General features: G+C 41.0%; 1 protein-coding gene across 1 annotated transcript in view; it reads right to left on the reverse strand.

Annotated features, from left to right (window-relative positions):
- Positions 1 to 2,706: 2,706 nt before the first annotated feature.
- The window catches only part of Tcf12 (transcription factor 12), a 293,581-nt gene continuing 279,609 nt past the window's right edge, over positions 2,707 to 16,678 (reverse strand). The window contains exons 19-21 of the mRNA XM_032910228.1: positions 14,608 to 14,840; positions 8,034 to 8,187; positions 2,707 to 5,022 (exon numbers count right to left, since the gene is read on the reverse strand). Of these exons, the coding sequence (XP_032766119.1) occupies positions 8,045 to 8,187; positions 14,608 to 14,840 (376 nt within the window). The 3' untranslated portion in view covers positions 2,707 to 5,022; positions 8,034 to 8,044. The remainder of the gene's footprint in view (positions 5,023 to 8,033; positions 8,188 to 14,607; positions 14,841 to 16,678) is intronic.

Raw genomic sequence — 16,678 nt, forward strand, 5'->3', positions numbered from 1 at the left:
CTCTGAATAATCTTGGCTTTCGTTGTTGGCTTTTTTTTTTTTTTTTTTTTTTTTTTTGATAACTGTTAGTAGATATAAACCTGGATACTTTTTTATACGTTCATCGGTGGTCTGTAACTTGAGATAGGGTCTTCCCCAACATCCTCAACTGGCTTCAAACTCACTGTAGCTCAAGATGACCTTGAACTTTAGATCCTCCTGAGGCTCGAGCCTCCACACCCGTCTCAGATGGTGCTGCTACTAGGGACTAAGCCCTTATGACAAGATGCTAGAGTGGACTTTCCTGGGACTATGCCCGAGAACACAGCAGAACCACAGGGCTGAAGGCACTCACAGGAAAAACCCAAGAGAGGAAATAAGAGACTTTGCACAGGATCGCCCAGAACACCAAGCACAGCACCCACAGCGGGTTGTACCTAGGTTTACTCACCAGAGCCCATGGAAGTCTTATTCTTCAAGATGTGCAGATCCACGGCTATGGAGTGCCAGAAGGAAAAGCACTGTGCATCCTGGAGCGCCATCAGACTGCTAAGTACACTCCCTTTAGTGACTCCTTGGCTTGGTTGTGCTAGTTGTGTAGGAGCTATTAGAAGCCACGGTGGTTTAACTTGGAGGTTACCCTTGGGGAACTTGCTGTTAGCTGTGTCCCTGCTCTAGCATCTGCTGCAACGCTCAGAGGCCTGACCACCCAGTTTTGCAGTAGGTGCATCTCTCTGTTATTAACCCCGGCAGGGTTGTGCATGCCTTTCTAGGAGCCCAGGGACCATCTGTTTATGGCTCTTTACCTTCTTCCTTGTTCACTTTTCTAGATGACAAGTCTGTATGATGGCCTAAAGGCCATCACTGCCTATGCACTCCTTCTAAGAGGTCCTTTAATACTCCATACTTGCCCCTGGAATCTGCTTCCTGGGAACCCTGAATGACATACTACTACCCCTCAATGGTAATGAGCAAAGCCTATAGGCTCAGTCTACTGGAATGTGAAGGTTTAAATAATAAATCTTCAGCCAGAGTGGTGTACATGCCTTTAATCCCAGCACTCAGGTGGCAGAGGCAGGCGGATCTTTTGATCTACAATGCAAGTTCCAGGACAGCCAGAGCTACAGAGAGAAGCCCTGTTTTGAAAACCCACACATGAACAAACAGATCTTCAATAAATCAAGAATGGAAACTGGAAAGTGGTGCTACCTTTTGCTGAGAACTGCAGAGGAATGTAGATTCCCACAAATACAGGCTGTAATCTCGTGGGGTTGTAAGTCACTCCCCACAGTGTGGATGAGGAGGATCACCCAGGAACTGGTTGAAATACTATTTATTTTAAAAATATTCATAATTTACTGAGTACTTACTATGTGTTAGGAACCATGGTAAGAGCATTCCATGCACTGTTTCATTCAATACTTAAGTAATCCTTGAACAGATCTCCATTTTCCAGGTAAGGAAATGAAACTAATTAGATGCTGAGCTTGGTCTGAATCAACTAATGCCAAAACTAACACCCTTTAGCTAAACATACACACACACACTCACACACACACACACACCTCATACACACACACCATACACACCTCCACACACCCCACACACACCCACACACACCACACACACACCCCACACACACACACACACACACACACACACACACACACACACACACACACACATACCCCTTCCATGATATTCCAGGATATCTATTTAAAACAACTGAATTTCTAAGGAAGAAAAAAATTCATCAACCACAGAGAAATGAGGGGAATACATATGAAAGTGAGACTAAGTCAAGTTCCTCAGAAGCTGCACGGAGGGAAGAGAATTGAAGGCGGGTAGGGTTTGTGTAGGAAAGTTTTAAGTCTTGACCTGCTCTAAGTGTCCCTGGACACAGGGCTTTTCTGGTCTCCTTCTTACAAATGTGTTAATGAGGAAAGGCAACTAGCTCTTCAGATCTCATCTCACATCTAACATCAACTATTTTCTTCCTGCATGGAGCTTCCAGTTTATCATGTTGTATGAAATCAAACTACTAAATTTATATTTATCAAATTACACAAGAAGCAAAATGATCTGTTGGGTAGGCCTCACATAAACATCGAATTTTAAAATCCATCGAAAGAAGTGATTTGTCAGGATTCCAAGAGGATGCAGCCTCCTCATGCAAAGAAGTTCCAGATGGTCCTATCTCAGGCCACCTATGAAGTCCTCATAGCAGTCAATGCATGCATGCATGCATATCCATGCATGCATGTCCATGTGCATGCACGGTGTGGTGTTAAGAACAGATGAAAGCCTTCACTGACACTGCCATCCCCTATTTCATCAGGTTTGCTTGCTTATCTATATTTTGGTTGTAGGTAAGAGAAAAGAGACATGAAAAAGCTGTGAGGTGCTTTAAGGGTCCTTTCTCATCGTCTTCATTCTTCTCTAGATCTGTAAGAGGAGATTTTCTCTACTACCGACATCAGTTTGTTCCACCTTCAGCAAAAGACCTAAAAGGCCAGTATCAGTAGAGGGGGCAAGAGGAGAGTGTGTGGGCCCGGGTGGGTCATCTTAGCTCACCCAGCCCCATCTGTCCTGCAGGGTCACCCATGAAGCACAGTTAGTGTGGACAGGAAAAGCAGTTCCAGCCTTTCTGGGAGGAAGGAGATAGAGAAAAGAAAACAAATTATATTGTTCCGTGGGAAACAGGAGTGTAAAAAACTCACTAGTTTACTATGTTAAAAAAAGGATGGCACATTTATTGCTACATAAATGTTATATACATAACTGTGTTTTCTGTTACAGCGACAGAAAAAAAAAATTTGAACTTCTTGCTGCTGGTTGAAAAGGTTTATCAATAATACCTTGAATTTGACACAGGATACAAATCTGCAATAAACCAACAATGGAAACTGGAGAACGAGATGAAAAGCAGCCCATCTCCAACAATTCGCTCTCACAATACTCCATAGGAACTACACGGTATGCTAGAACCTACTATGCTCTTAAAATGCTATTGTAAATTTCTGATATTAATGAACAGGTTATGGTAAATAACCCTACATTTTCTTTAACTACCTAATATAATAAAATAAAGTAAGAAACTTTTTACTGAAAACTTTTGATTTCAAAAATCTAGAAAGAGTAATATTTAGAATTCAAGAAATTTTCTTACAAGATTATTGTATAAAAGACTAGCTACAGTGAAAAATAAGCCAAATGTTTTTTTCTTTCTATTTTATGAAGGAAAGCTTCTGGGCATTCTGCAAAGTCTAACATAGCGAAAAAGACAACAAGCTCTGAAGAAAAAAAAGGCCAGGCAGTGGCTTATGTTCACTCCCACGTCATAGCAACAATTCTGTTTTAGCTGATTAACACTGAAATGAAGAACAAGGCCACAGAGAAAGTCTGATGTAACTGGAGAACATATACAGATTAAGTCCACTACGTTCACCAAAAACTGACTTGTTAGAAATAGTCCTGATGAGGATCTGAAGTGCTGTCTTAATGGTTTTTGTTCTTTCAAATTCTCTGGTGTCTGTAAGTTACAGAATGGTCTGGGATTTTTCTTCTGTGTGCAGATTGCCACTGATGTTGGCTCTAAGGAGTAACTTAGCCAAGACCATTGTGCTCAGCATGTTTTCCTCTCCCAGGGCTGCTGTGGTGGAAGACAGATTTCATGGAAGTTTAAAGTGATTACTGTGTCTTAAAAACAACTGTAAAGGATTAGAGAGAGACGGAGGGTGCCCTAATGCACAATGCTAAGATGGACTGATAGGGACAGCTCGGTGCTAATCTGGCTCTTCTTGGGGCGGGGGCAGGTGGTTGTAGGTGATTAAGTCACCCCCCTACCCTAGCCCCCACTGACCAGCCACTCAAAGGACAGAGAAGTAAAGCTAGGATAAGGAAATGTGACCATTGCTCTTGGATTCCATAGGTAATTAGCCTCAGAGTGGTTGAGTGCACTCATCACACTGCCTGTCCCGGTGACTACCGGGTTTTCTTACGCTCACCACGAAAAGTCATCTTTGTATTGTATTGAATGCATTTTGTGCTTACTTAACAGCTAACACTTTACAAGTACTATATTGTGTAGTACTTACTGCTCGGAACAAAGCAATTCCTAAAAAGTAGACTCTCCTTTGTAAGTTACACTTCTTGCTATTATAGCTTTACTATGAAACCTAGAAGCCTGAAAAGTCTTAGTGATTATTAGAAATAAAGCAATGTTTATTTGGGGGCAAATCCAGGGAACAAAAACTTCCCCTTTCAAAAATCTTAGCTAGGCTATGGTCACAGATGGTGCCTGCTTATCACTTCAGGGACATGAACAAAGCACACAGGGCTGTAAGGAGGGTTCTGTACTGTGACCATAAACTATGCAGACTCAGATCAAATATAACACCCACAAAGAGAAAATAAAAATGAGTGAAAAAAAACAAGAGAGAAATGCTATACCAAGTAATATTTTCCTATTTCATGGAAAACACTATTCATATGGCGAAGGTCGGAGAGGGCAACAAAGGACTCCCTTCCTTTTTAAGACACTAACAGGTATGCCGGGAATGCTAAGGGCCAATGGTTGCCACTGCTCTGTGAACAGCTTTAACAATGCTGGCATCAGCTGAGTGTACATCAGCTTCCCACATGAACTTTTCCCTTTATATGTAGACCTCACAGTTCCATATCAATAAATAAAATTTGTAGTTACAATGCATTTGTCAATTCAGTTTAGGCACAAGGCAACTTCCACGTTGAGTGGAGAGATGAGACAGTCTCTGATTGTGCAGAAGCGACACATTGCTTACAGCAGAATGATACGCTGCAAACACCTCACGGGCCGACGTTCTCTGATGAGCTTCCTATCCTCACTTCTGATGGAAGTGTTGACCAGTTGCTTTGATCATAGGATTACATATGAGTTTCTTGTTTCAAGTGTTTTGCTTTTTCTTCTCCCTCCTGCCAGGTTTGTGTCTTCAGATAATCTGAGTTGTCCAAATCTTTATGAGGAGAGGTCACCTTCTATCTAGCCTACTGATGACTCTGGAACTGTGTCAGAGAGAGAAGAGGACAGTTAGTATATTTAATTATTAAATATAACAATAGTTAAAAACAACACACCTCTCCAAATCCTAGTTATTGTTCATTATACTTAGGTTTGTGCTAAGTTAGTTCAAGTGACTTACTAAAGAACCTTTAAGATATCAGAAGTCCCTCCTGAGCTGAGGGGCTATGGCCCAAGATCCTCACTGGATGCCTGAAACTCTGCACGGTATCTTACTTGCACTATGATTTTTTTTCCATACATAAATGCTCAGGATAAAGTTGGGCATAGTAAAATATGGCAACAATAAACAATAAAACAGAGCCCATAACATTTTAAATCTAAATTTTCTTTTTGAGACAGAGTCTCGTTATCTATCTTTGGCTGGCTTGGAATTTGCTATGAAGACCAGGCTAATTTAGATCTCATAATCCCTGCATCTGCCTCAGAGTGCTGAGATTAAAGGGATGTGCCACCACGTCCAGCCTTCATTGCAAACTGTTAATGGATTACTGTTGGCTCTATGTAACTGGGAATGCAGAAAGTGAAACTTCCAAGGAAAGGGACTAGTCTGTGATTGCAAGAATTTTACTGTGTGTATAGGGAACTTTCTGATTAAGGCTTTATACATCAGCTTAGTCAGCTGATTATGCAAACTTCCCTGTGGAGCAGGTGAGCGGGCAATCCCTGACCTTAGAGTCTACCCACTGACTGCTCAGCCGTGTGATCACAGCATTCTCACTGCTGTACCCGGTCCACCATGTTAGGCTAATGACTTATATTCATTTCGTCTCAACAGAAAGTTAGTAAGTCTCAGCTACTGGTCCATTGTAGGTTCTCACTAAGTATTATCTAAAGAATTTAAGAAATAGATGGGCAGTGATGATGCATGTCTTTAATCCCCATACTCCAGAGGCAGGTAGATCTCTGTGAGTTTGAGACCAGCCTGGTCTACAGAGCAAGTTATAGGTAGTTAGGGCTGCACAGAGAAAACCTGTCTCAGGGTGAAGAAAAAAAAGAATTTAAGAAATTATCTTATTAATTAAAACTTTATACATTCATATGTTCCCATTACAATGTATATATAAACAACCCTGAAAAATGCCATTATAACCCCTTATAGTGGACAGTTTAGGAAAAATCATACTTTCACTTCCTTATCAGATGATAGTCAATACTGTTTGATAACAGTGATACTCTTGGGGATAGAAAACTATTAAAAGCTACTTGGTTTTACATTGGTGGCGAATTGTTAGAACATTTTTTGTATGTTCCCTAAATTATTATTACTATTAGTGCAAGTGCAGAAGCACATTTGCCACTGCATGTCTGTGGTGGTCTAAAGACAGCCTCAAGGAGTAGGTTTTTCCTTCCATCGTGTGCATACTGGGGATTGAACTCAGGCTGTCAAGTTTGCATGGCAAGCATTTACAACCACTGAGACATCTCCTGGGCCCTTCAGTGAGAATATTTCCACATTATATAGAAAGATAAGGCTAGAGATCCCAACACAGCAGGCAGTGCAACATGTAAAGATCTGGAGGTAACTAAGAGAGAATGACAGTAGGTAGGAGTAAGACAGGCTCTGAGTCCAGAGTGATGCTGACTGTAAGTTCTTTTCACAGTTGGAAGGAAACTTAGCACTTGAGCTTTGTATAAAGTTGTTTCTCACTACTGCTCTTCTAGATCTATCAACTTAAAAAGTCACCTCTGCCCTGAGAAACAGTGGTGTGTTTTTAATCTAAAGACACCAACATTTATTTATAAGATGGATCTGTTACTTGCCTAGATTCTGTTTTCTATAGAATACAGGGCAGTGGCTTGCCTTTTAGAGTGTGAATTCAGCAGCTCTTGCCTGAGGACTCTGACTACAGGATGACTGCAGATGTTTGTGGGACAGTGGTTTAGAGCTCCCCCCAGGAAGCTGCTGTTACAGTGAGAACTGACTACCTGAATACTGACCTTTCTTCCTGTTCTCCCCTTTCACTGTAGTCTAATTTGATCCTAGCAGTGGTGGCATAAACCAAATCTGACATAAAAGAGCTACTATTCTATCAAGTTCCAGATTTGTACCTCAAAATGAGAAACTACATTTGGTATTGTTCCTGCTTCCATCCATTTGCCTCTACTATTTTGAATCTGCTGAAAAATATAAGAAAATAACTATATAATGCTTAAGACAGGTTATAAAAATGAAGTTATGGTTGGGAGTGGTAGCATATGCCCTCAATCCCAGCACTTGGGAGGTAGAAGTAGGCAGATCTCTGTGAGTTCAAGGGCAGCCTGGTCTACTGGGCCAGAGAGCATTACACAGGATAGCCCTGTCTAAAAAACTCCAACATTCCAAAAAATAAAATCACCAGTTCTACTCTTGGTCCATGCTGCTAGCTAAAATGCTAGTTTAAAATATTTAATTATAGTTCACACTGATCAGCTTCTAAAACATTAACTTTGCAACTAAGCCTTTGTAAGTAAAACTCCAGCAGGGAAAGGGCTACTTTGGGATTATCACCTCACACCTTTGCACTCATCCATCAGTGGGTACCAGAGTGTGTTCAACTCACTCAGAAGAGCACTGCATTTCACACGTATCTCAGTTCAAGGATCCAGGTGATCCTTGTGTACAGTAAAAGTCTTACAGAGAAGAGTTGGGCCCAGTACTTGTGACCAGAGAATGTGGAGCGAGGGTGGGAGCAGGGGCGATTTGAGAAAGGAGTTACTGTGATGCTCTCTTCTTGGAGCATGAGCACACAGGCTGACTCAGACCTGGCACTTCTTTATGAGCCATAAGCTATTGAAATGATTTAAACAGTAATGTGGTCTAAAATGGTACTGGCTTTGATAAGACAACAGGAAGGACCATAGATCATTGTATTCCAAATTATATAACTTTAACCAATTATTCCTGACTTTTACAATCCCAGGGCCTGCCAGAGAGCGCTGGTCTGAACTCTGACCACTGTAAATGGTTAAAATGAAGTAATATCCTTGACTTCCTTCCCAGACCCACACTCACCTGGCTGATGTTTACAGATGACCCATAGGGTTGGTAGTCTCACTAAGCCCAGGATGGGTTCCTGGCAACGTGGTGGGTGGCTCTGCTGACGCAGCAGAGACCTTTTCTTCTTCTCTTCTCTTAAGGCAGGCTGCTTTGGGGTTGAGGTTCCTCTCTATAGCAGAAGGAGAGAACTGGTTCATTATGAAAGAAGGCAAACCAAGGGACTAGGGCTGGAGGGTCAGGCAAGTGGCAATGAGATTGAATCTCTAGGCCTGACTGGTGTCTGTTACCCAGGCTAGCCTCTAACTTCTTATCTTCTTAAGGTCTTACACTCAACGAATTGCTGTTGTTCTTTCTGTGAGGATGATCAAGCTCTAACTTCATTTTTATATTAATCTAATTTACAGAAGCAGCCCTGCTATGCTCATACTAAAACTTGTAGTATTAAATGAGATGCCAGAATTCTTGATAACGACTTTGTATTTTCTCTATTTTTTTAATTATTATTTAGTCTCTTAGGGTTTAACTTGTTTGAAATTAACATGTTAATCTAGGCAAGTGCTATTATTTGTCAATCAAGTTCTCCTTAGTGTCATGCTATGACAGAGTATACTGAATTGATATAAAGGCCTGATACACAACTTGTACCTAGAAAGATATCTGTGCTGTACCTCAAATTTACCAGTTCAGAAAACTATTCCTTTGTAGAAAACACATGATACAAGGGAGGCAGATGACTATGGCATTTCTTCCTTTCCTATTCTGATATAGCATATGCTTATAATAGAAACAAAAATTATGTAAAAACTGTTATAAGCAAGATATCTATGCCTTTTTTTTTTTTTTTTAACAACATAGAACAAGATGACAGAGTTCTTTCTGTGGTTGTGGTATAACAAGGAAGGCACTAAAACTTCTTATAGAAGACAGCCAAGATGTGATGTGTGATGTACATGTATGTCTCTGAGAAGTCATATGAACAGGGGCTACCATAAGAAGTGAAAAGGTGGGGCTGGAGAGTTAGCAGAGTAATAAAAACACTGGTCGATCTCCTTGAGACCCAGAGTTCAAACCTCAACACCCACATGATGGCTCAAAATTGTCTATAATTGTAGATACACATGCTCTGATGTCATCTTCTGGTGTGTAGATGTAAATACAGACAAAGACCCACATATATAAAACATTAATATATCTTTAGAAATGGAAAAGTCAGCATAGGTATATTTTGTTTCTGTTATAAGCCTATGCTATAGGAGGTCAAGTGCCACACACATCAATTTATAAAGAGACCATTTAGAACTAATCTGTAATAAATATAATATTCATAGAAATTGCATTGTTTTTTCTGAGATAGGGACTCACTATGTAGCCTGGCTGCCCTGGAACTTACTATGTAGACCAGGCTGGCCTCAAACTCAAGAGATCTGCTTGTCTCTGCCTCCTAAGTGCTTGGATTAAAGATATGTACCACTAAGCCCAGAAGATATTGCATTTTTAAAATGTCTTATTTTCTAGAAATGGGTGCTTGACTCAATGCTCATAGCACAGCTCTCTTTGTTAATGTTTCCCCTAAGGAAGGTAAGTGTATTTGAATGTATACATTATAGTGCTCACATCTTAGAGAAAAGGGTTTATTATGGTAAACTCAGTTGACTCTATGAATTACAACTGACACAGAATGATACAGTATCAGTTTATACTCTGCTTCTCTAAGACCCTGCCATTTAGGGGAAATACATAAAACCTATACGATTATGAGGAGAATTAATGAAAGAAGAGAAGTACTTTAGTCTTTACTTACTAAGGATTCCTAGTAAGTACAAATGGTACGTTTGTCATTTAGATGAAAAATATCAACATGAGGCTGGAAGGAGGGCTAAGTGGTTAGGAGCATACACCATTCTTACAGAGTGGCTTACAACCACCAGTAACTCATTGGGGGATCCAACGTCTCTGGCCTCCTTGGCCATCGGCACTCACATGCACATACCCATATACATAATTCAAAATAAATCTTTAAAAGACAACAATGACTTTCTTTCCCTTTTTGTAGTTCTGGGATGAACTCACGGTCTCATGCATGCTCATGCACTCAGATGCACACATAACCCAAGTGCTGCTTTTTCAACAGGAAACTGTCTCTAAGAGGAAGAGTTTGTCTTTTGAGAGGTATCATGGAATTGTTGAGACAATGGTCCAGGACCAGAGACTAAGGGTAAATCAGAATGTCAACAAAGTGAGACTTGAAGGTTTTCAAAGGGAACGGGTTTTTATTTCTCTTCTAGTGGACCACTGCTCTGAGCTAAGTATGACTCTTTTCATAATAAGACCTAAGGGGTATAATGTAATAGCTGAGAAGAACCAGAGCCTCCAGCTTGACATGTTAGGCAAGATCTTGTAGACTCTGAGAGTCAGACAAAGAATAGTTAGGACTGGAAAAAAGAGACTATTCTAGCAGACTCTACTTAAAGTGTCCACAGTTTTGATAGCAGCAGCAGCAGCAGCAGCTCCAAAGGCCTATGCTACTATCTTATATCCTTGATGTGATGAGTAGCCCTGGCCAATGTGTTACATAGCCAGGAAGGTCTGTTACAAATCTAAGTGGAACCAGATTCCTGTATTTTCATCAAGAGTTTTATCTACTGAATTTTTGGCTAATTCAATAGTCACTCCTTTACATTACTATGGCAAAGCAAATTATCTAGGCTATTATGACTCCATGGAAATACATGCCGAGACAAGAATTTTAGTGATAGTTCCCTCATATAGCTGTTCTTCTAGTTAACAGCTGACTTCTTTTTTTCCTCCATTTTTAATACTGTTCCTCAATGTTGTAACATACCAACAAAAATGCTTATCAGTATGTTTTCATAAACCCTCAAATACATTGTATTACTCATGAGTTTCGTGTTCTTTCCCTGAAGCTCTTTACCCATACGTAAGCACCCTCTAGGCCGGTAAGCTGACACGGTGTTCCATAACTGATTTGCCTATGCAAGAGCTTTCCTGGGTCCCACAGCTGTGTTCTTCCTGTGTGTGTGCCTATTGGCAAGTCTATGATCCAAATGCTTTCTGAGATATACATGGCGGCAGGTGGTGAAGGCATTCCTCTACTGTCTCAAGAATCTAAAAATGTCCCAAGTTTATATCACAGGAATCCTGTTTCTTTGTTTCTAGATGACTTAAGTTTTGTCCCTATAAGTTTTAGGATAATCTTCTAAACCTAGTGTGTTAAAATCTCATGATGATGTTCTTTATCCTCAGGTCTTAAACATATTTATTCATTGTATATGTACATTCAGGTGTGTACGTGTGTCCCTTACGGAGTTGGTTTTCTCCTTCCACCATGGTGGTACCCTTCAGGGGTAAAACTCCAGTTGTCAGGCTCTTGTTTTTAACAGTTAAGCCATCCTGCTGGTTCTACCTATGGTCAGTCACCTTTAAACCATTCTTTTTAGCATAATGTTAAATGCTAATCTTGAGACACATGTGTGTGAGCCTTAGAAATAAGCTTGTCTGTTACCGACTTTCCACCCTATGCTTATTTTTGTCCTTCTGTCTTTTTGCATTAATACCATTTTAATTCATTTTAATGGGTAAAGGAAAGAGTGAAGCATTGTCAGTACACTATCTGCCATGTTGGATCATCTCCTTGAAAATCGATATCCTGGGTTTGGGGTCTGGACACATGTTTGAAAGAAGACCTCAGATGATTCTGGTGTCTGCTAGACCTAAGAACCACCACTCTGCATTTTCCTCCACTCTGATCCAAAACGGTGAGCTGAATGAGCTGATGTGTGAATGAGTTTGGGAGGAAGAAGTGTTTGATAACCTCACTGAATTTGTGTAAGATGAGAATACAAACTTGAGGACCACAATAAAATTTGCTAGGAAGAGAAATGGCCATCATTGTGACAATGTAAATGCTTAAAAGGCAAGGGCAGAGATCAGATGGGGTTTTGTACAATGAATAACAAAGCACAAAAAGTGATCTGGAGAACCCCAGGATGACTGCTAGCCCTAGGACTGCTAGGAGGCTCAAGGTTGGGGTTGGTCAGATACTAAGCCAGGTAAACAAAGTTTTTACAGAAACTGCTGGCTCAGGACTGCAGGTGTTCCTAAATGGACATGTTATCAAACATCCTAACTGCTGTAGATACAGTCTAGGCAAAGACAACTGCACTAAGCTTAGAAGACACTGCCAAGGATTAGATACTGGCACTGGGAGCTGATGAGATATGGGGCAGAGGGCATCTGAATGCGTTTCAAGGAGTTGTAAGATAAAGGCTCTGTCAACCCCTGACACTATTAATGATATTTTGCTATGCTTGTAGACAGGAGCCTAGCATGACTGTCTTCTGAGAGGTTTCATCCAACAGCTGACAGAAACAGCTAAATGAGGTGGAGCTCAGGAGTCTTGTGGAAGAGTGAAAGGAATGAGGGAGCTGAAGTGGTCAAGGATACCACAAGAAGATCTACAAAGTAAACTAACCTGGGCTCATGAGGGCTCTGAGACTAAACTACCAAATAATAAGTATGCATGTTGGACTTAGGCCCCTTACACGTGCAGCTTGTTCTTCAAGTAGCTCCCCTAACAATTGGAGAGGGGGCTGTCTGACTCTGTTGTAGGCCTCTGGATCCCTTTATTCTAGCTGGGCTGCCTTGTCTGGCCTCAGTGGGAGAGGATGAGCTCAGGCCTACTGTGACTAAATGTACCTGGGTGAGTGGGTGGGTGAGTACCCATAGAAGGCCTCTCCTTCTCCGGAGTAGGGGAGGGGGAATGGGGAGAAGGGAGTAAGGTGGAGGAGGAGAGGAAGGAAGGGGGACCCTGATCAGGCTATAAAGTAGAACAATTAATGGAGAAAAAAAAAAGGATAAAAGATGGATTTCATGCTGAATAGTCTGAAAATGGAAGAAAAGGCCTTCCTGGGATCAAAGCAATCTTTAGGACAGTTGGAGTTCAGTGTGTCTGAAGTTCACTCATCTCTCTCTCATCAGTGAAGAATTCCTTAGACTTAGACAGCTCATAACACGTGAAAAAGTCAGAACTATACTCATAACACGTTAGTTATGAGGTAGGCTAGTAAGTATCTGGACAAGCCTGGATATCCTCTAAGAGTTGGTTTTTCTGCTCTAAGTGCCTGCAGAGGACTGCTGCAAAGTCCTGCAAAGTTGCAAATGAACAAGGTCCACCTGTGAATGAGACATTTTTCAAGTAATTAAACATTTTTCATTTTAATGGCTTACATTTGAGGCTAGGTATCTCCACTCTCAAAAGTTTTAAAAACCCAACCCTGTCTTCTAGCTCTAATGCATGGCAGAAATGAAAAGGTGTTACACAGGAATGCGTTCTGGCACCTTTGCTGATCACTCAGACTTCTAAGCAGATAGAGAAGGTGGTGTTAACAGTGAAGTGCTGGTGAAATCAAAGGGGAACGAAAGATAGGCTGAAAGGAGAAGAATATACCCAGGACTTCCTCAAAGGGGCCCCGTTGTCTCAGAGTGGGGTCAGATGTCCATTCAGACACAGTTCCAGAAAGGGTATGTATGAATGGCCTGAGAATGGTTGGTGAAGGCAGGACAACGTTCCTGTGCCAGCCTGTGTATCAGAGGAGGCTGTAATCTGTCATGGGCCATCTTCTCTATCACTCCTGATTAGAGTTCTGAACAGGACGAGAACACACCTGACTGTAGGAGCAGGATGACTATGCACCATCCCTATGTCAAATGTGCTGGATGGACAGAGAAATGAGTTTCTAGCTAATGGTAATGGTGTAGCTTTCAGGCACCTGCCTACTCTGCCTACCCAGTACAAACATTTAGATATCTAACACAAACAGGAGAGTGTTCACAAACAAAAATGCAGACTTGTAGCCCAAAGCCACATTTTTTAATTCCTTGCAAAAAGGCTGCAGATAAAACATATCAGGGACTTCTAAAACATATCTAGAGGGTGGAGGGTCCAGGGCAAAGTTCCCACTATCTGATAACGCCCAGCAGAGGTGTTGAGACAAGTGCACACTAAACTATAACGTTTAAAGAGTTTCAGGATCCTATCGGACTTTATGAAGTAGTAAGTAGGATGGTTGTCTCAGTCAATAGTGTGAGCTCTTTCAAACTAAACATACCCAAGACGTTCATGGAATTTCTAATAGAGATCAGTAAAGTGGCCCTGAGACCTCCTGACACGGGTGGAAAGGTCACAGATGTGCTGCTAACCAGCAGCATTTATAGAATTCAGGGTAAAGCACATGGGAACAACCGATGGAGGGAGAAGGAGGGAATTCGGCAGTGCAGTGAGGAGGGCAGGTCTAGGCAAGTAAACTTAACAGTGAGGACAGACACTGAGGCCATAGGAGCAGATTGGCTCCAAGCTTCCGGGAGGCTAATGCTGTTTGTTCTTTGCCACATTTCCCAGGACTGGTCTCTACAGGTTTGTGGGAAGCTCTAAGTCTGTAGATACCGAGTCTCAGAACTACAGGGAGAGTTGGATTCCCATGGCAGAGACATATTCAGAGACCTGTCGCACGACTTGCCTAAGCAAAGCACGGTTAACAAACGTTTGCCTGTCTCTGCTGGACTGACTTACCTCTGACTTGCTGTTCTAGACTAAGGATGACTGCCACGGCTTGATGAAGAATGAGAAGTTTTGTCTGTGGTTTCTCACTCTTCAAATGAAGCTGACACATTCGGCCGAGCTCCTTGAATGCCTCATTGATATCCCGCACACGCAGGCGCTCTCTGGCATTGTTAGCCATCCGCCTTTCCTTCTCCCTTTCGATTTTCTGTTCTGGATTCAGATCCTCATCTTCATTGGTACTGCTAGAAAAGAGCAGCAACAGTGTTTATGAGCTTCTCTATAGATATGCTGCTTGTGCCAAATTATGAATTATAATGGTGGAACAGAAATTATAATCCCTACTAGACAGGAGCAACAGCTGTACTTAATGTGACTGGATATTCCTTTCCTTTCTTCAATGTACCTGAATAGTCATTTAGTTAAACTGTCCCACATATATTTTAATACATTTTCATCACATATTTTTACCAAGAAAGCAAATTATTTGTAAATAAGAAACAAAACTAAATTCTACTACATTCAGATTGGATCCAAGATCAGCAACACCAGGACTAGTTCAACACAAGTTCCACCCTTACTCTACAGATTCAGGAGCAATAGCAGCCCCACTGACTCAAACGTCCTGCGTGCTGGAGCACTGGCACAGTGTGCCTGCTTAGAAACACTCAGGCAGCTACCTATTACACCAAGGAGAGACGACAAGACACAGAGGGTCTCAAAACATAGGTAACTACGATGATGGAAAAAAAAACCAGGGGGAATTGGAATAAAAAGATCCTTTTGAAGGACAGCCTGGCTATCTGGTACTACAACAGTAGAACTGAATAGCTGTCAAAGAGACAATGTGGCCCATAAAACTGTAAGAGTCTGCTCCGGCCCTTTACAGTGGAAGTCTGTTGATTTCTAATGGACATGCAGAGAGGGATGCAAATTATCTGTTAACATTTGTTCAGAATAATAAAACCATGAGCTAGGTTGCCTAGAAGAAGTGGTCTCAGAATTCCCTGACTGAATTTACTTTCTCATTTACATTCTTCATGTGAGTAAAATGCATACTAAAACCATAGCACTGCCAAGATTCGTTTTTCTCAAGAGAGACACTTAGGCTTTGAAAGCTATGAGAATGTCAAAGCAAAGAAATTCTTTGTTAGGTGTGTAACTGGAAGAAAGGGTCATGGATGGATTGTTAGTTCTATCGTTGCGTCTCATCTACCTTATAATCTAGCACACAAAGTGGGTGTTTTAAATATCAATGGCTGTATATGATAGATACATCATTGATAAATGACTCATATACCATAAAACAGGAGGCACTGAAAATACACTAAGTCACGCTGGGCTTCGCTGATCATGTCTGTAATCCCAGCACTTGGAGACTGAGGCAGGGGGATCATGATATCAAGAACAGTCCAGTTACAATGTCTGAAAATCAATACTACAGATGAGTGTGCACAAACAAAATTACTTAATTTTAGTGTAAAACTAAAACAAAAAGTCTGAAGGAAGATACACAAATTAGAAACTAATGTATTAATGGGACTAAATTCATGCCTGGAAAAAAAATCAAGTTCAATTTCTAGAAAACTCTTCCTAAGAGTATCACTTTATTTGGAACACTTTCTTTTCTATATTTTTCTCAAATTACTACTCAAATTAGAGAATAGCAAATCTCTATGAAGGACCAAAAGGTAAATAGTTCCTGTTTTGTGAGACAAATGGTAACAGTAGCAACTACTCAGTTCTGCCAATGTAAAGCAAACCCAGCCACAGAGGAACGAAACACAAGCATATGGTAACCTCTAATAACACGTAATAAGCAACAGGCTGGTGCTTGCATGGACCACTCTAGATTTTGCCATATACTTAGTTCTTTAACAGAGCGAATATTTACTGGGAGACATGCAACATATCAGTTTAACCTGTCCTTTCATTGTCTTTTTTATAAACTATGAGCAACTAAGAAACAATAGGCGGTTCTTTTTTATATGAAGGCACAAAGAGATGTGAAGATGGAATGGGTAAATATAGATTAAAAACAAAACAACAAAGCACCGCAGGCTAGCACTAGAATGTAGCTGGT

Source organism: Rattus rattus, chromosome 8 (genome assembly GCF_011064425.1).
Source record: "Rattus rattus isolate New Zealand chromosome 8, Rrattus_CSIRO_v1, whole genome shotgun sequence".
In the NCBI taxonomy this organism is placed as follows: Eukaryota; Metazoa; Chordata; class Mammalia; order Rodentia; family Muridae; genus Rattus; species Rattus rattus.